Genomic DNA, 26,273 nt, shown 5'->3' with positions numbered 1-26,273 from the left:
TTCAGAAGATGCTTACTCTGCATGTGACGAGTGCTAATATGCAATACTAGTAGAATCAACCGGTGGGTCAGGGAACTACTAAGTTGTTCTTCGAGTCTTGTTTTGAATATTGTTTTCTAAAGCTCTGCATAGTAATTCTTCCACACGAACACTAATTGTTATCTAAACAGTAAACGGTTTGCTTCTTTTACCGCGCATCGACCACTTTTACAGTGCTGCGCTTCCTCTGTTATTTTGTTTACGTTGGATCTGATCACGGTACAGTCCAGGGCAGAGCAGTGCTTTGCGGTCTCACTCGCTCCGCAGCTCTCTCTCTCGCTCCTATGCCGACACGAGCGACACACGGTCGCGTTCGGGGCGCTGAACTACACTGCCTTGCACCAGCGAAGCGCGGCCGCTGCCGCCGGGCACAATTCTTGGATGAGCCTGGTGTATATGTAATCGAATCCTCTGGTCCAATTGCACTGATCATCAAGAGGAAATTGTTATGTTCAGCTACGTGGATACCATTTGCAGCGACTCATTCTGTTTGACTTCCCAATCAACGATGGAATTTTATGAAGGACAATGCTCCAGATCACTGGGCCAAAATTCAAGAACTTTCTGGACAATTCGCGCGACTGATTTCGCAACTCATCGAACATTTATTGGACATAATTAAAAAGTCAGTTCGTACACAAAGTCCTGCACCGGCATCACTTTCGCAGTTATGGACAACTACACAGGCAACATGGCCCAATATTTCTGCACAGGACTCCCAACGACTTGTTGAATGCATGCCACGTCGAGCTGCAGCACTACGTCAGGCAAAAGGATGTCAGACACGACATTAGAAGGTATGCCAAGACTTCTGTCTCCTCTGTGTATATGTTCTTTTACGGCGTATGGTAACAATAATTATTACTCTTATTACATTTATTTCAGTATTCGTTTCTTTCACACTCCTGTGGCACAGAAAATCGCTATGGATCACGGTTTGCTTCTAAAAGAGGCTCTGCTACTTTAATTTTGAAATCTTCATCGCTAGACGCTTTTACGACACTCCTAACTGATTTGTCTTCCTGTTTATTTATCTTTTAATCGAACTAATAGTTAATAAGGTTTTAATCTTTCTCACATTCTGCACGATTGACTTTATCACATGCGGATGATAGAACTCGTGCGTTGCCTTTCTGATGACTTTCTCAAGTGACAAATGAAACAGCAAAGACAATAAGGTATAATCGCTCTACTTAGATGATTTCGTCTCTCTGCATTTCTCTCTTGCCTGTTGCCGGCTATACTCACTTAGTTAGTGAATTCCTCTGCTGTAGCTCCATTTCTTTCCTTATTCAGGAAACCGAAAATCTTTTTTGAGTTCTGGTCTCAAATGGTTTTTATGTGTCCAAAAGAGTTTTGAATCTAACCCCTTCACTCTTAGGTTAATTAATCGCTGGCTGATGAACAAAGCTCTCACTGTATGCTCCGACACTACGTTCTGCGACATTACATTAAAAAGCAGTATGAGAAAACATGTTTGTGAGTGTACAGTCCGCAAAACGTTACGCTTATATTATTTGAGTCACTTCTTAGAATAGGTGATATTAGTGCACCTTTGCACATAATGCAATTACCACTGACCTTGTAACTGTAGCCAATCCACGTTCTTGCGTCGCCCTGGCGTCCGCCCTTCCTGTGAAATTAAGAATTGTTTTGTGATTAGCAGTAGTGACATGATTAACGATAACATTATTAGTAATGTGGTTCCATTTGGTATCTTTTTAACTGTAACTGGATTCTGCGTGCTGGTAGGCAAACTATAGCTTTATGGACCGGGACATCAGGTCTTGGAGAAAGGAGAGCACAAACATCAGAAGGAAGATTCTGCTACTTTCAAAAGGTCACTTTTCGATTCCATAAGACTGTATAAAAACCTATCTTCTCATTAGTACGTCACTTCGTCCTGAGACTTCCGAAAGAATGGGAAGACAAAGGTTGTCCCCGTTTTCAGGAAACATTAGTGGACTTATACTAATAACAAATAAGTACATCAGTATTATATACCCGTTTGTACACTTACATTTTGTCACGATGGTGTCGGGTTAACGTCTTCAACTACTAATCAAAGCGTCCCAGACCACTGCTTGAATTCTGAATAGAAACACTGAGCATAAGTGGCGGAACACAATCTGTGTAAAGGGTAATCTAACCCCTGTTTTCCAACGGCGTGGTCAAAGGAGAGCGGAGGGTCGGAAGAGGTTCAGGGCACTCCTGCCCATAAAAGGTGGAAGGATCAGCAATGCTCAATGTCATGAGGATGCAGAAATAAATGGAAACCACTACGTTAAGGCACTCAACATATATCCGTAAGACATGTGACTTGTAATTAAAAAAGGTCTCATGTGAGCCCTCCACTGGTAAAATATTTGGATTAGTTCCTCATGCGAATCTCCAACAGCGGACTGCCATGGTGGAGGTTACCATGAGAAAAAGATTAATTAACTGACGTAAGCTTCTACTACTGGGAATGTGGAAAATCAGAAGTCTGAATGTGGAACTGAAACTAGAAATCCTTTGAAGGGAAATGTGAAGGCTCAGTATAGTTGTTGTGGAAGACAGTGAAGGAACTGTAAAGAAGATAACGATTACTTCAAAAAATGGTTCAAATGGCTCTGAGCACTATGGGACTTAACTTCTGAGGTCATCAGTCCCCTAGAACTTAGAACTACTTAAACCTAACTAACCTATGGACATCACACACATCCATCCCCGAGGCAGGATTCGAACCTGCGACCGTAGCGGTCGCACGGTTCCAGATTGTAGCGCCTAGAACCGCTCGGCCACCTGCGGCCGGCTCGAACAGTTCAGTAAGCACTATTCTCTTCAGTATCTGTAGCAATCCAACATCAATAACAATAATACAGGTATACATACCGACGTCTCAAGCACAAGATGTACGGATAGAGAGGGTGTATGACAGCACTGAATGAATAACTCAGATGTAAAGAGAGATGATAATCTAATAATTACGGAGGATTGCATTGGTAGGGAATGGGAAAGAGCAAAGAGCTACGTGAAGAGTATGGGCTCGGTAGCAGGAATGAGAGACGAGAAAATGTAATAGAGTTCTTCTGTAAAATTCAACTGGTAATACCCCATACACTGTCCAAAATTGAAAAGTACAAAAGGTTTACTTGGGAAAAACTTGCAGACACGATATCAACTGGGTTACATCATGACCAGACAGGAGTCACAAACTTAAATATTGGATTGTAGGGCGTATAAAATCTCAGGACACAATTCAGTATAAATGAAGAATAGGATTAGGTTTAAGAGAATCATCTGAAAGAATCAATTGGGAAACAAATGGGATAAGGAAATACTGAGTAATAATGAGGTGCGTTTCAAATTCTCAGAGGCTGTGTATACTGCAATAACGAAAATCACAGTCTGCATTTCAGTTAAAGAGGAACGGAAGGCTAATCATGGAAGTTGGACAGAAAGATCTGGAACAAAAAGGTGGCTGTAAAGAAACCGTGGGTAACAGATGAAATTCTGCAGCTCATTGACGTAAGAAAAAATGCAAAAATATTGAGGGAAACACAGGGATATAGTAATATTCAATATCGAATGGAAGAAATACGGCATAAAAGGGTGCCAAAGCGAAATGGCTATAGCAAAAATACAATGGAGCACGAAAGAAACTTGTATAGGCATGCGTATTCAAATACAGAGATATGTAAACAGGCAGAATACGGCGCTGCGGTCGGCAACGCCTGTATAAGTCAACAAGTAGCTGGCGCAGTTGTTAGATCGGTTACTGCTGTTACAGTGGCAGGTTACCTAGATCTAAATGAGTCTGAACGTGGTGTTATAATCGGTGCACCGAGCGATGGGACACAGCATCCCCGAGGTAGGGATGAAGTTGAGGTTTCCCCCACGACCATATCACGAGTGTACCGTGAATATCAGGAATCCGGTAAAACATCAAATCTCTGACATCGCTGCGGGCGGGAAAAGATCCTGCAAAAACGAGACCAACGACGTCTGAAGAGGATCCGTCAACGTGACAGAAGTGCATCACCTCCGAGAAATTGCTGCAGATGTCAATGCTGGGCCGTCAGCAAGTGTCACAGTGCGAACCATTCAAAGAAACATCATCGATATGGACTTTCTGAGCCGAAGATTCACTCGTGTACCCTTGATGACTGCACGACACAAAGCTTTACGCCTCTCTAGGGCTTGTCAACACCGACATTGGACTGTTGATGACTGGAAACATGTCGCCTGGTCCGACGAGTCTCGTTTCAAATTGTATGGACAGGATGGACGTATATGGGTATAGACACAGCCTCATGAATCCATGGACACTGTATGTCAGCAGGTGACTGTTAATGGTGGTGGAGGCTCTGTAACGGTGTGCGGCGTGTGCAGTTAGAATGAAATAGGAATCCTGATACGTCTAGATACGACTCTGACAGTTAACACGTACGTAAGCATGCTGCTGAGCACGTGCATTCATTCATGTCCATTGTGCATTCCGACGGACCTGGACAAGGTGACACACCACACGTCCAGAATTGCTACAGAATGGCTCCAAGAAGACACTTCTGAGTTTGAACATTTTCGCTGTCCATCAAACACTCAAGACATGAACATTATTGAGCATATCTGGGATGCCTTTCAACGTGGTCTTCAGAAGACATCTCCACGCCCTCGCACTCTTACGGATTTATGGACAGCCCTGCAGTATTCATGGTGTCAGTTCCCTCCAGCGTTACTTCAGACATTAGTCGAGTCCATGCCACGTCATGTGGCGGCACTTTTGCGTGGTCGCTGATGGCCTACACGACATTAGGCAGGTGTAACAGTTTCTTTGGCTCTTCAGTGCACGAAGTAATCGAAGAAGAAGAATGTTTGTCGCAATGACCGATTCTGCATAGAAAAGTTAGAAGCTCAATCGATGAATTAAAATCGAAGGTACCAACAGTAACGGTGCAACAGTAATTCCACTGTTTGAACGCAGTGAAAAGAGTGGACAGGTAGGTAGAATAAAGATAAGGCTTCCAGGAGTGGCAGAGACGATACGCTGACGCAACAGAAGAAAACGTAAGAGTCGATGAGGTTACATAGCGGATACAATACTGTTATCAAAGAATGATAAAGCTGTTGGTAGACTTCAGATAATTAAGGCAGAAGAATTTCTAGAATCTTTTGCGAAAAGGGAATCAATCAACCATCATGTTGATGTGTGGAATCTATGCTACTGGGGACATACCATCCGATTCCCGGAAAAATATAATACACACGATTATGAATACTGAATAGGAAAAAGACTGCGATAACAGTAGAACAATCTATCTAACACTTAGTGCATATAAGTTGCTGACAAGAAAGATTTACAAATCAATGGAGATGAAAACAGTGCATCTCTTAGGTGACGATCGGTTTCGCGCAGAGGAGGGCACACACACAAGAGGGGCAGTTCAGACTTAGTAATGGAAGCAGAACTATAGAAAAATCAAGACACCCTCACCAGATCTGTCGACAGTGTAAAATGGTGCTAGACGTTAGTAATTCACAGATAATTAGGTTCAAGTGACAGGGAAAGGCGGTCAAAAGCAAGAAGGATCAGTAGGAATGGAAGACCAGGAACGAAGTGCTCGAAATCAAAAATGGTTGAAATGGCTCTGAGCACTATGGGACTTAATATCTGAGGTCATCAGTCCCTTAGAACTTAGAACTACTTAAACCTAATTAAACTAAGGACATCACACACATCTATACCCGAGGCAGGATTCGAACCTGTGATCGTAGCGGTCGTGCGGTTCCAGACTGAAGCGCCTAGAACCGCTCGGCCACATGGCCGGCAAGTGCTCGAATTAAAAAGGGATGTTGTACTGGGTTGCTGTCTTTCTACCCTTCTGTTTAAGCTGTACATCGAAGAAGCAATGACAGAGACAAGAGATAATTTCAAAAACAGGATTAGAAATCAAGATGAAAGAATATAAAATCCGTTGAGAGCGATGCTATCTTCAGTGAATTCAAACAACTGCTGCATGTTATTCTGTGTGGTATGAACACTCCACTGAGCACCGATAGTGGACTGAGAGTAAACCGAAGAAAGAGAAAAATAATGAAGACTAGCACGAATGAAATTCCATGAAATTTAAAAAACCTTTTAATTACCTAGATCGCGGACATATATAAATTTTGAAATGTGATGACTTGAGTAGTTTCAGTTGTCAATAAAACGAACCTCCGATCTGCGAACAAGCACAGACACACACACACACACACACGCACACACACACACACACACACACACACACACACACACACACACACAGCAGAAAGTCGCCTTAGCAAAAATTTCTTGTTGCAGAATTATCTTCAAGCTTACAGTGTCTGAAGGTATACACAAATACAGAGGGAACAACTGAGCACACATCGTAAAAATGTCAGCTTATAAAGGGCGGAACGAGCATCATCCTCAGTATTATCTGAACATGAAATAGCTGCACCTACGTAGTGTTATACCAAACAAAGAAGTATTGAACGTGCCATCCTCGTATAGCATGACAGTTCGACAGAAAGTGGATGTTTTAATAATAATCATAACGTGCCTTTTATAAGAGGCAACTTCAATGAAAAGTTTAGTTGTAACAAAACAACACAAATGAGACTGGCTCTATAGCTGTAGGAAAAAAAGAATCAAATAAATACATAGTAAATAGTAAAAACAAAAAAATCTTAAGTTAAAAGCTGTGAAAGTATTAAAAAGAAAGAAGATATCAAGCGTAATAAAATTTTAGTCAAACTTATAACGTAATAAGGTCATCGAAACAAAAAAGGATCCTGCAGGGACGTTCTACAACAACCTCGAATGAAAAATAGATAATGCCGCTTTCCTATTTGCTGATTATGAAAGGAGATCTGTGAAAATAGTGAATCCCAGCAGCCTCCAGTAAACACAGCAGAGTCGTAAGAATGTTCATAGGAAAATTATGTCACTTGTTAATAATACTAAATGTCCAAAATACAAGCTTAACAAAGCACTGAATAATAAGTCGAAAGAGGCTATGCTTTTCGAAACACTACTGATAGAAAAAAATAGAAACTTACTAAAACTTTAACAGGCCTTAAATTACCGAAAAACGCCCAATTATTGTTACTTGACAGTGGTCATTTACATACTAGTGTTCTGACTGAAGGTTATCTGCACACTACCAAGAACAATCTGCTATAGCACGTAACACGTAGTATTGGTAAAGTCACTGAATTGGCTGAATTACTTGATCTGTCATTATCTCATAATCATTTTAAATTTAATGGCGAAATTTATCTTCAGAATGTCTGGCTGGCATCTCAGCGCCGATTTTCATTAATGAACAGGAAAATAAATTCTATAAAAGTACGACGCCTTAAAAGAGAAAACAGTATATTACTATCGTTATGTGAATGATTTTTCAAATTTGTTTTAGGGTAACGAGGTTAACTTAAGTAATTTTGCATCACTACGATGTGCTATGCATCGTAAAATAATTTTTACTTTGTAAATAGAAATTGGCTGCTCAATAAAATGCACTGTACAGCCGAATTAAGGGATCACTTTTTCGAAAACTAATAATTGTCCCCAATTCTGACGCATGTGGAATTTGCCTCAAAGGTGCGTAAAATGTTCCTCTGTAATGATAAAAAGCGTGACGCTCTACGACATCGTCCTTTGGCTCGACGACGCTTCAGAGACCAAGGTGTCGACACGTACGAAAACAGCCCAGATATCAGAAGCTCATGTGAGGTGTAAAGTGGGTTAATGACTTCGGATTGGAAGTGTCACAAAATTGAGATGCCATCACAGCCCCTGATATCCATATTTCACGCGTTCGTTTGACGCCTCTGCTTTGGAGGTTAGATTCACGACGCTCAGCTTTAAAATCAACAGGTTTTCTTATGTGTGGCCGAGGAAAACATTTCAGACACACCGCCACGCAGAATCTTAACTGAAAGGTCTCAAAGGATGACAGGAAGGGTGTCAGTGGAACCGCGCTTTTCCATGGAACTTTGATTCCCACACATTTCGTGGTCGAAAACTACAGCTCGCAACTCGATGACCTTTTGACAACTTTTGATACTGACACCCTCAGATGTTCGAACCCTTCTCTTTGGACAAACTGGGGCTGCATCCGCATTGACATGAAAGCACTCGTTTGGCGAGACCGCAGTTTCTTCCTCTTGTGTACAAGCGGGAAACACTAGGGATTGTTTAAAACCATTTAACGAAATTTGAACTTCATTCGTGGTGGCAGAGAGACCTTATGTTTCTTTTTCTTTTTTTTAGTTATTCTCTTTCACGCCTTCCTGTGGCTTGATCACGGAGTAGTACGACATTGATACATGCGAGAATAGAATGGCAAAAGTTCCTGCTAAGACCACTTCCTCCCCCCCCCCCCCTCACCACCGCACTTCTGCAAAAACCCTAGGTGGCACCCGCCCACACCTACTGACAATCTTAAAAATGTACCTGAGCACAGTTTTTATCGAGTATTAAATGGGTAAGAAAGCTTAATCAGAACTATTTCTTTAGTATTTTTGAGGAACTAAAATAAAAATAAATTTATCGTGTTGTGCTAACGATGCACAACAAAATTTCTAGCACAAGGACTGTGTGCTACTACTGCTATATTCCTCCAGTTTTCTACACCTCACGTGTAACAGGCAGTTGAATCACCTTCAAGTCACATGATGTGGTCTCCGTTTTGTGCGATCTGTCTTCTCACAGTTGCTGTAAACTTTATTTGGTAATATGATGTGTTGTCAATACAGTAATTTTAAATTTATTTTGGTGGTAACCAACCATACTCCTGTCACATGTTCTGAATGTAATTTTCTTGTAACTAACAGTGACACCATTGCCTGGCCCACGTTTCTTATATAATTTGATCTGATTGTCAAACATCTTTAGTTATTATATTGTTGTCTTTACACACAACTGAATCTCTGCTAGCAAGTATTCCTTTTATATGTTGATCTATGTAACTGTACACATTTGCACACCACCGTCACTTCTTCTTGCCATTTTTGTTTACGTTATGTTACTGCTATGAACGGGGAACAGTCATGTAAGTACTAGTCGATACAAAAATCTTTTATTTCGCTGTCGACCAATTACATAGTGCAGCGATGAGCCATCTATGTTTTCTGTTTGTCTATGGCTTTATTACGCATGGCACATTCATCCTTTTGAGTACTGTGACAGATTTTTACTTTAGATTTCGAGTTTTACTGTTGACTATATATTTTTTTGATTCTTATATTGCTGCAGACGTACAATGAGTCTCGTTTTTGTTGCACTATTACAATCAAAATGTTCATTGAACTTGCTTCTTGTGCAAGTTATTTTTTGATATGGTTGTTACAGCCACTGTTTGTTTGATTTACGTCTTATATGAGCATCGTATGATTAATTTTTTGTTCATTGTAGCTCCATATCGTTGTACATAGTTCACATTCGTACATACGAAGGTATGGTACCACAGGACATATGTTAATGCATCTGGAAATAACTTCCATGATACTAGTGAAAGCTGTAGAGGGTAAAAGTATAGAAACTAAGCCTGCTCTGGCGCGAATCTCACTACTTTTGTGTCTGTGTCACAAGGGATCAGGATAATATCTGATCCCCTGTCACTCCTCCAACCACACCTCTGTTTTATGACCTCCCTCCTATCTCCATTCCTCCTCTCCCTCTAGGTGACATGTTTATTTTGAACCCAGTTTATTACCAAATTTATTATCCTTATCATGTATCTTACTGCTTTTCATCATCACCATACTGCTAGTGTTCTACAACTCATGCCGTTTCTTCCTTCCTTTATTCCACTTCCTCTGATCATCCAGTCTCCCCTAGTAGGACTCTGACATCCATCACATCCTGGACATCTTGACCACAGCTGCTCCCATATCGCCTATGCGTTTTTCTTTCTCCTGTGGTCCACTGCCATCACCAGCAGCCGTTCATCCTGTTTTGAAGGCTATACCATTCTACACATTTCGTCTTCACTGAGTTTATTACTGATTTACGACACCAATAGCCTTTCTTATGTAAGTATTTGTTAGACAGTCCTACTTGGAAAACCCAAAACATCGCCTCCAAAAGTCTATCTTTAGTGAAAGCGAGTTATTACCTGCTGCTTGTTTACTACCTATTTTTCTGTTCTGTGCATACCACTCTTTTCAGCAACTGAATGATATCTCGCCTTTGTGGTCCTTTTTGTTGTTTTATTATTCAAAAGACCAAGCTAAGTCGTTGTTGGTCCTTTTGCACTGCTTTGTTTTGTTATTTACATAATCTTCACTTTCTCCATTTGATGACTTCATGAACCCAGACACTTAAAAAACTTACACCCCTTGCTCTTACTGCGTCCAGCCTCCACGTTGCCTTTAATGTTCAAACCAACCATAAGATACTTTGGTTCTTTCAAGCTGATTGTTAGCCCCATTTTTCATATTCCTCGTCTAATTTCCCAAACACGTCCTTCGTTTATCCAGGTCTCTTACTGCTATGAATTAGTCAGCAAGAAAGAGCAGTGTGTACAAGATTTCGTCCTGGACAGGGACTCCCATGCCTTCACATTTGCTCCTGGAGGTTTTAAGTGCCTCATACGTAGAAATTATTAAATAACACTGATGCCATTACACATCTTTGGTGTAGCCCCTTTGCAACAGGAAATCCTGGTGACGCTGTATTTTCCTACTTTGACGTAACACACATCGTTTCATAGATCTGTTTGACTAGTTAGACTTAAGTAGTTGACACAACCAGTAATCCACATATGTATCCATGGACTGTTTTGTCGTACCGTATCATGGACTCTGAAGAAATCCATGCATACTCAATGAGTTTCTGTTCATGTGCGTCCTGATCCAAAACCATTCTGTTCTTCATATATTATACTCTCCATATCTACTAGCCATTACTCCTAGACCGTCTAAGGTGAGTCTCAGAGCCTCATTACATTTTTATTAGTTGTAAATATTTATACTACGATTTCGTCATTCACTATTCTAAAAGCATTATGTTTTGCTCCAGTAAATGATAAGTACAAAGATTTTATACTGTCTTTTAGTAACGAAATTAATTTTCGGATATATTCATACTTGATGCTTGACCCAAGTAACTCAGATTCGTTTTATAGTCTTCTTATTTATTTACTTCAATTATAGTTCATTGAAGATCCCACATTATTGAGTGATATCTGGTAGATACAAACCATATTAGCTGTTGGTCTTAGAACATGATTTTGAGAAAATTGACAGATGAAGAAGTTCTTCCAATATTGGAAGAATCTGATGATCTTAGCGATTTCAGTGATGAAGATTTGGACATCATATCAAATTATAAACATAAAGACAGGGAAGGAAAAACGGTAAATGTTGTCAGGAAGTAAGTGATACATATAATGTAGCAGATATTTTGAACCTAGAAGATGATACCAACAATATTAAAATACTGAAAATGTGTTACTTAGATGTAATGGATTTGAATGGAATTAAATTCCATAGAAGGAAACAAAGGAAAGGAAACATAATATAATAAAATCTCAAGTTGATACAGTCAAGCTTTCCTTTCAAAACTGATATAACACCAAAAGAAGCATCTGAACTATATATTTCTTCACATGTTAGAGAGAATATAATGGGTTAAAGGAGATATGAGGAAAAGGAATTTGAGAAGAATTGTATAAAATATGGTAGTGCAGAAATAAAAGTTGTGATTGGTCTTTTGATAACAGATAGTCATTGAAAAAGCAATTTCTCCAACGTAAGAGTGCAAAAATGCTCAGATAAATTCAGGAATACCGCAATACTGTCGCTGAGGAATGAAATAAATAGAAAATGTTGGGACGCTAAGACGAAATGGTTGCAGGAAAAATGAGAAAAATCGAAAAACAAGTGATTGCTGGAAGGACAGACTTAGCATATAGGCAAATCGAAACAACATCCGGTGAAATTAGAATCAAGGGCGGCAACATCAAGAGTGAAACGGGAATTCTCCTCTGCATTTAACAAATGCAGTGGAGAGAGCAAATACATGCAAAGAATACAATGAAGGCTTCTATGAGGGGAAAGATATATCTGATGTGATAGAAGAAGGGAAAGGAGTCGATTAATAAGAAATAAGTGATCAAATATTAGAATCAGTATTTAAAAGAGCTTTGGAAAACTCTAGATCAAATAAGGTGGAAGGGATCAACAATATTACATCAGAATTTCTAAAATCATTGGAGGAAGTGGCAACAAAACACTATTCAAGTCGGTGTGCAAAATGAATGAGTCTGGCGACATACTATCTCCTTTCGGAAAAAAATCATCCACACAGCTCCGAAGACTGCAAGAGTGTACAAGTGCGAGAATAAATAGTATCATTAGAAATACACAAGCTATGTCACAGTCACGAAGAAGTTTCCAGCTATTCAAAAAATGCTTGATTTATTATAATTCCAGTCTTGAATCACAACACTTATTTGCAGTCAAGTAATTAATTTCGGTCAATGATGAACATCTTCAGACCTGGACGAATACAAGCTCATGGATGTAGCCTAATTTACAGATGCACTACAAACATCGCATTGTCTTCAAGTGCAAGATAATCGGGTATGGATATGTTATATAGTTGTTTATAGTGTTTCTCACTCTACACTCATATAGTTAGGAATGCATCTCTAAATTAGGCTCTTTATATGTGCTTATATTTTTCTAGGTCTAAAAATGATAATTACAAGTCGAAGTTAATTACGTGATTAGAAATAAAGATTGTGATTCAACATTGGAATTATAATAAAGCAAACTAAGTACAGAGTTGCACATCATGTGACCAATATGATGCATATATTATAATAATTAAGATAAGGTATCTGAAATAAAAAGGTAGCCATGTTATGACATTTGATCGCAAATTAGTTGTAAATAAATAATGGATAAGAGCACAAGTGAGCTACTGCGACAGGATTAAGTGTGGAGTAGCCATGTTATGGTAGTGGGTCATAAATTAAAGCCATGAAAATAATTGTGTCATAAACTTTGCTTAAACAAATGCTGTATAACACCATAAGTGAGTAGTTTGTTTATCCAAAACACCAACCAGTTGTCCAGCCTCTGGACTGTCAACTGCAGCTTGTAGCTGGAGGAGATCACTTGCACTTTCCATAGCAGAATACTGCACGAGCCTATTGAAATCATACGATACACAGGTAAGCACATTACCACATATTCTTTTCACTGGCAGGAGGGTTGTGTAAATATTTTATAATCCGTAACACACAATCTCTAAAAAAATTTTGTAACACAATAATACTAGCTTAGACAATAGTAAAAATATGATTTCATGACAGGAACAGTTAATACTCCGCAGCCTTCTTACTACTGAACTCACAGAAATGTTAAATCCAGAATTAGACTAATGTCGACTTTCGCGAAGTCCATTCTTTCAGTGGTACATGTACGAATCGAACAAGATGAAAGCTTAATGTTTGGTATAATAAAAAGTACTGTGTCTCACACTTAGCAGTCATATACTATACACCTATCTACTGACACATTTGCAAAAAGGAGAGGGGTGGATAAATATGTTGTCTAGTTCAGAAATCAAGTGTAGTCTTTTATGCCGTTTTCGTCAGTTTCGAGTATGGCAATCTGGAATGTTTGGGTAAATATGCGGAGCCTTCTGACTCGGATCAGGATCTACCTTACCTTTCGCCCTCGGCGCGCAGCCCTGCGCTGCTGCAGGAATAGGTCTTCGTCGTCGAGTTCTGTTTCAGAGCTGAAGCCGCTGCCCTCATCGTCTGGCAGCCACGGTTTCTGCGCATCGCGTTCTGCAACGACACAAAAATCATACTACAGATTGCTTTTGTAACACATGGAGCTACAGATCACAGGATTCCTAAGTAAGTCAGAAAAGAAAGTTTTGTTACGTTTTGGCTGGGTGGCGCCGAGGAGTAGATTCATCCGCATGACTGGGGAGGTTTTTTTTTCATCTGCACATGGTGTCTCTCCCCTTCCTTACCTTGTGTGAGGATTATGTGCGAAGGGTATACGTTGACTACAATGGATTTGTATGTATACTGTGGTGTTGTATTGTTTGATGATGAGAGAAGGATGCGGGGAAAATTGTTGTCGACACATTGCCTTCTCATCTCGACTATCACTAAGAGTCCACTGACCTTAATACCACATATTACGGATGGACCACCATTATAGTGTCACAAGCCCTCACTCTGTCAAACAATGTGGAGGACTTTGGAACGTAATCCAGGCTATTAGCGCAATAGTCTGATCATCAGAAATGTCACGTAACCACCTCTCCTCTCTTTGCCAGTTAAATATGGCAGTGGAACATCTACCACCAATGACATTGAATTCTTCTACCTCCTTGTAGAGTGCCAACGAACTTGTGTGCACTCTTTCCGCTGTCAATCACAGTGCGACACTCGTCTGTACCTGAATCAGTTATTCGCTTGTATAATGTTAATCCAACTTGAGTCGAATGCTTAGAATTGTTTTGCTGTTGATAGTCTTTGCGCTTTGAATGGACTCAGATATCCCATCACGACCCATAAGCCTTGCTGCGGAGGCATGTCATATGTAGATCAACGAGATTGAAAGCCGTACAGTAGGAACAAAAGCGTTGGGGAGGTATCTGTGGAGAGGCAATATTAAGAAGTGGTACCTGAAGAAAGTAAGCAGCCATTAGTACACTTAGAGAGCATTTGTCTGGATAACTGACTAGTGTGATCTTGTGATATTAGCTGTGGAATCTGCTATGAAAGCAAAGTGAAACAATAGCCGTTATTTTACCAAGGTCAAGCAGCTCTACTGTATACGTAAATGTCAACGGCATCCTTTTAGTGATAATATCCCGCAGATGAATTACTTCTCTATGCGGACTCAGGGCGAGTAGTGATCAGGTGGATGTCGCCATAGAGAAAAAGGAAAACTGATGTATTACGTGGTGGTATCTGAAATGCTCTATAATGGCACTGGCAAGAGAAACACTTTTAAGAAGGCATTTGTTTGCAGTATAAACACAGAGAAGTGAAAGGTGGACGATAAACCAACAAGGTACCGAAATTTTTTGTCTGTGGTGCCGCTGGAGAACGCTCAAGATCACTTAGCTGGTCAGCGTAAGTGATGAGGCACCGGTACTGAGTCTATTTAGGAAAAATGAACTTGACTATAAGAAGAAATCGCTTGATACAGCACATACTGAGGTATGAAGCAATCTTCAGTTTTTTTATGGAAGGAAATGTTGCGGTAAGAATTGCACTGTAAGACCAATATTCGATTACAGTATGCACTTTTCAATGGGCACAGGGTGGAGTAGTAATGAAGGTACGAAAGACTTGTGCCTTATAGATTAGCATGGAGAACAGCATCAAACCAGCCTTCGGACTAAAGTCGACAGTAGCACAACAGAAAGAGCATAAGAGCAAGACTGGCACAGAAAAAAGTGGGCTTTCTCGCTATGAAAAGTCCAGTTGTATCGAACATAGGCTTTAATTTCGGGATACTTTTTTTGGGGAAGGCTACATGTATGTAAGTTAATCAATGTATGTAAGTTAATCATCGACTGGAAGAAAAACGGAAAGCTGCGCGGCATTAGCCGAGCGGACTAAGGCTATACAGCCATGGACTGTGTGGCTGATCCCGGCGGAGCTTCTAGTCCTCCCTCAGGCATGGGCGTGTGTGTTTGTCCTTAGGTTAATTCAGGTTAAGTAGTGTGTAAGCTTAGGGGCTAATGGCCTTAGCAGTTAAGTCCCATAAGATTTCACACACATTTGAACATTTCCTTTGAAAAACGGAAAAGAAGAGCATTAAAGTGTTTGACATGCAGTGTTATAGAAGGATGTTAAATTTTAATTGACTGGTAAGATATGAGTTGTTTCTCCACTTAAACGGCGAGGTGAGGAATATGTGGAAAAAACTGACAACAAGGAGGGAGAAGATGTCAGAAAATGTTCCGTAACAACAGGGAATAAATAAATTTCTCGCTTTGGGAAGAAAGAGATTGCACTCTGATTCTAAACATTACTCTGTGATGAGTAAGCTGGAAAGAGGAAGTAGTCGTGATGGACTGGTGTCGTACATCATATGAGCCACAAGACCGATGAAAACATCCGTCTCACACCGCCCCAGCCTTGCCCTCGCACGTCACCCAACTTCTCCCACAAAGAAAAACATAAGAAGTATTTACTTTATACGTGTTGGGAAGTGAATGAAGGACATCCCATTAAAAAGCAAGCAGTGTGCTCCCTCAACTTTTTGAAATCCGAGCTTTTTCTGCTGGCTAATGATGTGTAGCCGATAGACTTAATACCCAATCTCACTTCCTTCCCCCTGTATTCCTGGTGTGTTTTATTTCGTCTCTTAAATTGTGTTCAGAGATCGTCTAACAGAGGTTACTTGTTAGCGGACGTTATCAAAGGCTGCCAAAGAGACTAGTATAGTAATTTCACAGGATGTCATAATGATTGTTGAAGCGTGAGAACAAACACATCTATACAGCTATTCTATCTATACCACACAGAACGTATTTCATGTACTCTTAACAGAATCGTCCATATATGATGATATTACTCCATGACGCTAAAGCTTTTTCTAGTTATTGTACATCCAAGCCAACACACTACCACCATTGCTATAACCTCAGGTTAAACAAGGTGCAGAGTAATTCTGGTAGATAAATGACGCCTCCTTAGCATACTATGAACGGGCACCATTATTAGCATGTAAGGCTCTTGTTCGACTCTGCAGCCAGAAGATGAAATGCATTGGCGACCTGGTCTAACAGCGTAGGCGACAACTGCTACATTTTAAGCAGTTTTTCTACGTTTAATAGTAGAAATAATAATAATGATGATAAGAATAATCTCATTACTCGTTCCCAACCCGCAGCATAGCTCCATAAGAAGGACGGCCCATCGTCATAGTAGCACGCGCTGTGCATTGTCCGGGTGCGAGTTAATAACGAGGTCGTGGTTGACAGGCAAACAAAGAGGCGCGGTGTGCCGCCGCGACCTGCGGCCGGCAGCCTGGCAGGGCTGCCAACTTGGCAGAGCGCCAGGCTCATGACGTATCCGCCCCCTTTAAATGACGAACGGGGCCGGCAAAATTTGCTTGAACCAGCTTGGTCAGTTTAGCTAGTTGTTTGCATCCTCCGCAGTGTGCAGGTTCTTATTATAAATCGAAAGTGAGTTTGAACGGAAAGAAGAAAGGTATAGTTCATTCCTTCTGTGGTAGTTCGTGTGTGTGTTTGAGGGTGGGTGAAAGAGTTGCAGGAGCGATTAAAGTGGAAACTTTGGTGGACACCTCGAGTGCTAGGATCGGTATAATGTGTCAGGAGACACATTCTAATCACGTGATAAGGAAAGCATGGAACAGGAACTCAGACGTTACTTGCCACAAATGAAATTCGTTGACGTAGGCCTAAGCAACTTAAGAACGCATAGAATGTTATGGACTGGCGTTTGGGAACGAAAGTCTCGGAATCGGCGAAGCTGGACAACTATTTGCGTTTTACTGACGAGAGCACCTGTGGAAAGTGAATGAAGAACAGTGAAGCCACCAATTCGAGACAAAGTGTTGGATCATGCCTCATTAGGGAACGTTAAGGATGGAGGCGGCGGTATATCTCCTGACAGAGTACAATTTTGGTACATGCACAGATGTTTTGGTGTGTATCAGCACTCACTGTTGAACATGGGGCACGCAAACTGACGACACCCGTATGTTGCCATGTTGTCCAAACATTATCTTGTAGGAACATGATAGTGGGCTGCCGTTGATAACTCGGCCACCTGATTTGAGGCCGATGCAACACATCTGGGCATGCTCCACAAAACCCCGCGACGTAATTTGCGGACACTGCGTGACCTATGTATAAACATTTGGTGCCACATAGCTCCGGGAACCGCAGGAGGAATTACCTAATCAATGCCAACCAGAATAACTGCTGTATAGCATTCCAAACGCGGAGGAAAACGTATGAAAGATGTGGTCATAAATTTTTCGCTCTTCTGTGTTTAGAAATTACTGACGGATAACTCAAAGCCTCAACGAAGCAGTTGTGTACAAGTTGTTCACTAAAGTTGACAGACTGACAGATAATTGGTGCCTAGTGCAAACAATGACAGATGAATCTAAACATAAATAAACGACATGGAAGATAAATAATATGTATCGAGGGAAACAGACGAAATGCTCCGAAATCGTTTGACTGTGTGATCCACATCTGAACTCATTCGCAGGCCTCAGTTATCTGCGCTCGTATACTGTCTGTCGAAAACGTTCTGAGATTGCTTTTATTCCTGGCGTAGAAGCGAAATCAGCGCAACAACTACGGCGGCAACCTGAACTAGCAACTATAAACAACAGATGTTCACCGACCAGTCAGGTGTGAGCAGGCAGTGATGAGCAGTAGACGTGTGGCAGTAGTACGTCAACTTAATGTGTCACAACTCGCAATGGAGCCAGAATATTTTCAAGAAGAAAAAAGTGTGCGCAAGGTTTGCCTGGCACGCGTTGACTCCTGAACAAAAAAAAAAAAAAAAAAAAAAAACAAAGCTTAGGCGCTTGCTGCGATGTGATGGAGAATTCTTTTGTGGCAATAGTCGTCACCGGTGATAAGTTTTGGCGCTGTCAGTGTGAACCTACCACAAATCGACAAAGTGCGGAAATTTCTTTAATGGAAAAACATTCATACTTATCTGACGTGCAAGTTGAAAAACATCCCAAAGAAACTCTTTCCTGACGTGCGTTGCAATCAAGTGGTGGGAAGCTACGTAAAACATCTACCGCATTAAAACAACCATCTTAACATTTCTCTAATTTCATTAATCGTGTGTTCAAGCTTTTCGGATTGACGGTGTATTTGAGGAGTTATTTAAAGGGACACGATGACATGAAAGTAACCGAGTCGAAATCAGATGTGCACGCTCACATTTGTTGGACGAATCCTCACAAGGTCAATTCACGCAAGAGAGATATTGATTGCAAAACTGGTCGAACAGAAGGATGGGGCTGTGAGTCTTTCGATTAACGTACGAGGTAGAGGAGATTCAAATCAGGGCTACACATTGGTCCCAGATTTGCTTAACCAAAACATGAGTGTCACATATTGGAGTGGGAGCAGTCGTCGTGGAGCCGAGAGCTTGTTCCTAGGATGCCACGTACATTGAATGAGAAATGAAGTAATTACCACATACACGAATTCGTTGTTAGCATGAAACGAATAAATGGTGGATCAATATACAGATGTATACGAAAAAAATGGGAATAGTTGGGAACACTAAGATCCAAAATTGAACCTATAAACAGTTAGATGCCTCTGGCCCCTGTATGTTCACAGTATTTCTCCATGTTTATTAATAACTCTTCACGTGTAATAGCTAGCGGTTTCCTTGTCCACTTCGCTAAAAAGTATGTAGCACTATATAGATTCCCATTCGCCTTCCAGCGTTTATACCTTTCTGAATGTTACCCCTTCCCATATTTGCTCGATGTTAAGCAATCCCATTACAGTTACACTCCCGTGGCGGCCGTATTTTTCAAGAGTCCTGTGTGCAACTCCCGTTATCTTGTTAGTGAGTTTTTTTAGAAACGTTGACATTCTTCTGTATATCTGCGGCAAGAAGTATTAAAACTATGGAGGTGAATAAAACTATGCATAAGAAAATATAAAATCTAATTTCTAAATTATATTAAAATAAATCCAAAATATAGAAAACGTGAATTTACAGAATAATTGCGTTAAGAATTTGCAGCTACATCTAACCCACTGCAACGAGTGCACTGCAGCATAACAGCACGTAAGGTCCGTGCGCTGCACACCGCAAAGCTTGGTCAAATATCTGCCATTGTTATTTGTGGTCTCGTGTGACCCAGTTCTTTCCGCCCTTTATATCTGAACTATAGAGATGCAGTTACAGAAATTCGAAATATGTTATTCGCCCTTGTACGCATGTAATATATCGGGTAACTACAACAGTTTATCGTTGAGGTACAGGCCTTTTCTAATTGCCTTCTGGTCTCATGATATACGAAGCATGTGACAGAATTAAAGACCTGTTGAACGGTAAATATAATTGTTTACAGTAACAGGCTAGAGCAATAGCACAAAAGATATTCCCCTTGCACGGAACTGAACATTACTTCTGTGTGTGAATTACGGTCCGTTAGCCGATAACTACACGCCATATGTCATAACACGGCTGAGATTTGCCATGAACAGTGTGCTCGTGAATTTAGAAAAGGCAGTTGAAATAGGCTCAAGAAAGCAACGTGTGGATGAAAATATAATCTCAGGCTTCAGTAATAACTGATCTACAGTCTCGATTACTTTTTAAACTGAGACTTGACATTTGAAATGACTGTGCAAATTTAATAGCAGCAGCTGTCTTACTTCACGATAAGACCACGAAAATGACCTACACGGCCCACAAATTTAGAATTTCGAGTGGGTCTCTTTTCAGAGTGCAGTCAATTAAACATGAAAATTCCAGAATGAGATTTTCACTCTGCAGCGGAGTGTGTGCTGATATGAAACTTCCTGGCAGATTAAAACTGTGTGCCCGACCGAGACTCGAACTCGGGACCTTTGCCTTTCGCGGGCAAGTGCTCTACCAACTGAGCTACCGAAGCACGACTCACGCCCGGTACTCGCAGCTTTACTTCTGCCAGTACCTCGTCTCCTACCTTCCAAACTTTACAGAAGCTCTCCTGCGAACTTGCAGAACTAGCACTCCTGAAAGAAAGGATATTGCGGAAAATTGTTGTCAACCATTTGAAACTACTGTCAACATTTATTAGTGTACTATTAAAAAGCAGATGATTTACACTATCTATCCCTCAGCCTACGTATAGCATAGAATGGTATTCAGGCGAAAATACAAGGCGGATAGAAACCGCAACACCAACAAGGAGATGAGCGACATAAACGAAAGTTGGTAGTCTTGTTTATACCAATGAAGGATGTCGTCTATTCGGACTTCACGCTAGTCGCCTAAGACTGGCGCTTGTACCGCCACTAGGAGGATGCAGATCAGGTTTGCTCTAAATACACGCTGTAACGGTCGTGAGCGTTAGTTGCTTTTGAGATTGGACGTGGTGAGTTGACGTTGCTCAAGAATGCCCTTAAGGCGAAAAAGACTCCATTACCAATACCTTACTAACGTACGACGTTACGAGGAGGTGGACTTACCTTCAACGATATTGCAGAATGACTTGGCAAGGAAGTAACTATTGTTGCTGGCAGCGGTAGTCAGAAGAAGGTATGGTCGCAGGAAGATCGAGCTCCGGACGGGCAGTTGACCCTACCTAGAGGTAAGAGATCCTGTTCGGCGCATAACTCTGGCGAAAGTACTGCATCTGGAGCAGCAGTTTGAGCAGCAGTTGGTACCATAGTGACACAACGAACTGTTTCAAATCGGTTACTTTAAGGACTGCTCCGAGCCAGACGCCCTGTATCGTGCATTCCGCTGACGCCAAAAATGTCGCCATTTGCGACTTGAGTGGTGTCAAGAGAGAGCTCATTGGAGGGACGGATGAAGGTATGTTGTGTTTCCTGATGAAAGCTAGTTCTGCCTTGGTACCAGTGATAGTCATGTCTTGGTTAGAAGGACGCCAGTTGAGGGCTGTAACCAATCCGTCTGTGCGTTAGACACACGGACCTAAATCTGGCGTTAAAATATGGGGGTGCGATTTTGTAAAACAGCAGGAGCTCTCTCGTGGTTATCCAACGCACACTCACCGGAAATTTGTACGTCAGTCTGGTGATTTGGCCTGTTGTGCTGCCATTCATGAACAGCATTCCAGGGGGTACTTTCCAATAGGATGACGCTTGCCCACATACCGCTGTTGTCACGCAACATGCTCTACAGGGTGTTGACATGTTGCCTTGGCCTGCTCGATCATCCGATCTGTCTCCAGGCGAGCGCATGTGGGATATCATCGGACGATAATGCCAGCGCATCCACAGATAGCATTAACCGTCACTGTATTGACCGACCAATTGCGACACACATGGAACTCCATCCCGCAAACTGACACCTGCAACCTGTACAACACAATGCAGGCATGCTTGCTTGCTTGCATCCAGCATTCTGGCTGTTGCAGCTGTTATCTATGTATCAGTATTTCACATCTGCAATAGCTTATGCTGCACTCATATTGACATGCTGCTTTGCAACGTTCATCGGTTAAATATGTTACCTAGGCATGTACTCCGAAAACTTCATTACTCTACATAAATTATATTTTGGTGCTGTGATTTTATTCCATCAGTGTATGTTTGGCCACCTACAAAGTGACGAGAAGACTATAACAGACAATACAACTAATTTTAAACACAGAGCGGAACATATATTGTGATCGAACATTATGAATTACCTGGAAGAAAACGGTCTGTTGACACACAGTCAACATGGATTTAGGAAACATCGTTCTTGTGAAACACCACTAGCTCTTTACTAGCATGAAGAGTTTACTGCAACTGAGAAGGGATTTCGGATTGACTGCGTATTTCTGGGTTTCCGGAAGGCTTCTGATACTGTACCACACAAGCAGCTTGTAATGGAATTTCGTGCTTATGGAATATCGTCTTAGTTATGTGGCTGGATTCCTGATTTCCTGTCAGAGAGGTCACAGTTCGTAGTAATTGACGGAAAGTCATAGAGTGAAACAGAAGTGATTTGTGGCGTTCCCTAAAGTAGTGTTATAAGCCCTTATCTGTTGTTTATTTATATAAACGATTTGGGAGATAATCTGTGCAGCCGCGTTAGGTTGTTTGCAGATGATGCTGTCGTTTATCGACTAATAAAGTCATCAGAAGATCAAAACAAATTGCAAAACCAGTTAGAAAATATATCTGTATAGTGCGAATATTGGCAATGAACGTTCAATAACGAAAAGTGTGAGATCATCTACGTGAGTGCTAAAAGGAATCCGTTACACTTCGGTTACACGATAAATCAGTCAAATCTAAAGGCCGTAAATACCTAGCAATTACAATCACGTACAACTTAAATTAGAAGGAACACGCGGCAAATGTTGTGGGGAAGGCTAACCAAAGACTGCGTTTTATTGGAAGGACACTTAGACCTACTAAGGAGACTGCCTACACTACGCTTGTCTGTCCTCTTTTAGAATACTGCTGCGCTGTATGGGATAATTACCAGATAGGACTGACGGAGTACTTCGAAAAAGTTCAAAGAAGGGCAACACGTTTTGCATTATCGTGAAATAGGGGAGAGACTGTCAATGAAATGACACAGTATTTGGGTTGGACATCATTAAAATAAAGACGCTTTTCGTTTCGGCGGAATATTTTCACGAAATTCCAATTAACAACTTTCTCCTCCGAATGTGAAAATATTTCTTTGGTCTGACCTACATAGGGAGAAACGATCGCCATGATAAATTAAGGGAAATCAGAGCTGATACGGAAAGATATATGTGTCCGTTATTTCCGCGCTATACGAGATTGGAATAATAGAGAATTGTGAAGGTGGTTAGAAAAACGCTCTGCCGGGCACTTAAATGTGATTTGCAGAGTATCCATGTAGATGTAGATGTAGGTCATGTGATTATATCTCCTTGACTACTCCTTCTAGACCCCAAAAAGTTTCTGAATAAATCCTGCTACAATGCAAGAGTGTATCGTGTATGTGTGTGTGTGTGTGTGTGTGTGTGTGTGTGTGTGTGTGTGTACCATTATCTATATTCAAGAACTGAACGAACAAAGCTGCACAAGTATTCATTTGGATATTTATAAGATTTTAAAGTAGTCAAATATAGCAAACTTAACTTCATGAATGAAAAATTGTTCACTTCGCAAAACATAGTATCCTGTTGCTACAAGAACAATTAGGCACAAATGAAATGAGTCATCTCAAGCAGAAACATGGATGTAAGTCTTTGTAGGGATATGTAATGGAATGATACGTAGGCTCATTTATACGTAAAGAAGTTGGCAAACTGGAGATCGTAGGTAGAATAATAGGGAAATGTGATCAGTCTGCAAAGGAGATTGCTTACAAAAGACTCGTACGACCCACCCTAGAATTTCGGTCAAGTGCATGGATCCTTACCAAATAGGACTATGAGGGGATACTGAATATATACGAAGAATGGCTACACGAATGACCACAGATTTGTTTGACACGTAGGAGAGCGTCATGAGGACCCTGCAGAAACTACCAGGCCTGGAATACGACACAGATACCATATTTCAGAAGGCAGTACTATCAGCTGCGCATAGTGATCATGATATTTTCTCTACCATCTTGAAATGAAACAATAGATTTAGTTTCGTATGATTTTTTTTTATTTTTTAAAGGAAAGATGCGTCTTAAAGACATCTCATTCTACGTCACATTCTGATCACCAGATCTTTGAGAATGATCGGCTTAACAGTAAAAGTATCGAACTCACCATCGAATCCTCCCGGAGGATTAACGATGACGGTCGGTGTGCAGGCCATCCTGGATGTGGTCTTTAGGCGGTTTCCACATCCCACTAGGTGAATACCGGGCTGGTACGCAAGTCCCATCTCACTTACATGATTCGCCAACATTTAGAAAGCTATCGTTCACTTCCATGCAGATAGTTGAGGTATACATGTTAAGTCCAGGGGTCTGTGGTTAAAGGGGGGACAATGACGTCGCAACAGGAAGCGCATCCGGCCACCCTTAAAACTAAACACGCCAAATCTGTCAACAACTACGGTGATCCAGAACCGATGAGGGACAAAGGCACAAGACTAACAAGATACAAGTGTTCAACGAGACTGAAATAAAAGAGATTGCTTGTGCACGTAGCAGATGGCTTAGCGATTACACAGAGGACTCTGATTTGGGAGGACGACGGTTCAAACCTAATTCCGGCCATCAAATTTAGATTTTTCGTGATTTCCAAATATCTCCAAGTAAATGCTGGGTTGGTTCCTTTAAAATAGCACGGTCCATTTCGTTCCACAACCTCGACACAGTCCGGCCTTGTGCTCTTTCTCTTTTGACACATATGTAGATGGGACGTTAAACCTATCTGCCTTCAGAATGAGATTTTCACTCTGCAGCGGAGTGCGCGCTGATACGAAACTTCCTGGCAGATCAAAACTGTGTGCCCGACCGAGACTCGAACCCGGGACCTCCGCCTTTCGCGGGCAAGTGCTCCACCATCCGAGCTACCGAAGCACGACTCACGTCCGGTACTCACAGCTTTACTTCCGCCAGTGGAGCACTTGCCCGCGAAAGGCGGAGGTCCCGGGTTCGAGTCTCGGTCGGGCACACAGTTTTGATCTGCCAGGAAGTTTCCTATCTGCCTTCCTTCTTTTTCAAGATGTAGTCATGTCAAAATATCTGTGTGTCATTTGTCGTTGCGTAAGTTGACTTTCTCAAACTTGGATATTCGTCTTCCATGCGTTATACATATTTGCTGTCACTGGCTGCTGGATCACTCGGGCTAAATCGAACTACGTTTGTCGTCGATTTTCGAAATATTTGACACAAAAAGCCGTTACGCTTTGAATTATTACAACACTATGTATTCTAGCGGCAGCCTGAAAAATTCTTTCAGGCCAGTGTGGTTGACGGTACATGGTTCACCTCTTTATCCTTGCGTATATACGCTCTCGTATTTTTGACAGACGTCAGCATTTAGAGACCAGTACACTTCATTAGTTTTTATTTACACTCCACATTTCACACCTATATAGTGCTATGACCTATATGCGACTTTTAAACCGGTGTTTTCTTCACTTCAGTAACTGTTTTTTGACAAATCATTATTTTCATAAATGTTAGTTTCGCCCTCTAAAATTGACTTATATCTTCGCTCGTTTGTACATCTTCAGTTATTTTACTACCTAAATATTTACATAGTAACGTCTATTTGGTCTCATTTGACACAATTTAGTATGTACTTCTTTTGATCCTTTGGAGTACAGCAGTATTTGTGACTTTTTTGTATTAATATCCTTGTGCATTGATTTCTTATAATTGTTTACGTATCTTCTAAGTTTGTTTGGAGGTGTCTTTCAGCTTAGGCTATTGTAGCTGTGACAGCTGAAACCTAACTCTCTGTATTTCTACAGCCGTTTCTTTGCTTCATCGAAAACACGTAAAAGTTATGAAGAAGAAATTGTCGAAATAGTTCACGGATGAACTGCCACAGGTCAGTATCCAACGTGCACAATGTGTTGGCAAAAGACCACGCTGCCATGTTCAGATGCAGCTGATGAT

At 41.1% G+C, this 26,273-nt stretch overlaps 1 protein-coding gene across 1 annotated transcript in view; it reads right to left on the bottom strand.

The window, feature by feature from the left end:
* Positions 1-26,273, bottom strand: part of LOC124577102 (serine/arginine repetitive matrix protein 1-like) — a 303,302-nt gene that overhangs the window by 69,863 nt on the left and 207,166 nt on the right. Inside the window, exons 4-5 of the mRNA XM_047131217.1 lie at positions 13,732-13,853; positions 1,621-1,672 (exon numbers count right to left, since the gene is read on the bottom strand). Of these exons, the coding sequence (XP_046987173.1) occupies positions 1,621-1,672; positions 13,732-13,853 (174 nt within the window). The remainder of the gene's footprint in view (positions 1-1,620; positions 1,673-13,731; positions 13,854-26,273) is intronic.

The sequence above is a fragment of the Schistocerca americana genome, chromosome 1 (genome assembly GCF_021461395.2).
Source record: "Schistocerca americana isolate TAMUIC-IGC-003095 chromosome 1, iqSchAmer2.1, whole genome shotgun sequence".
NCBI lineage: Eukaryota > Metazoa > Arthropoda > Insecta > Orthoptera > Acrididae > Schistocerca > Schistocerca americana.
This window is presented reverse-complemented; position numbering and strand designations above follow the sequence as displayed.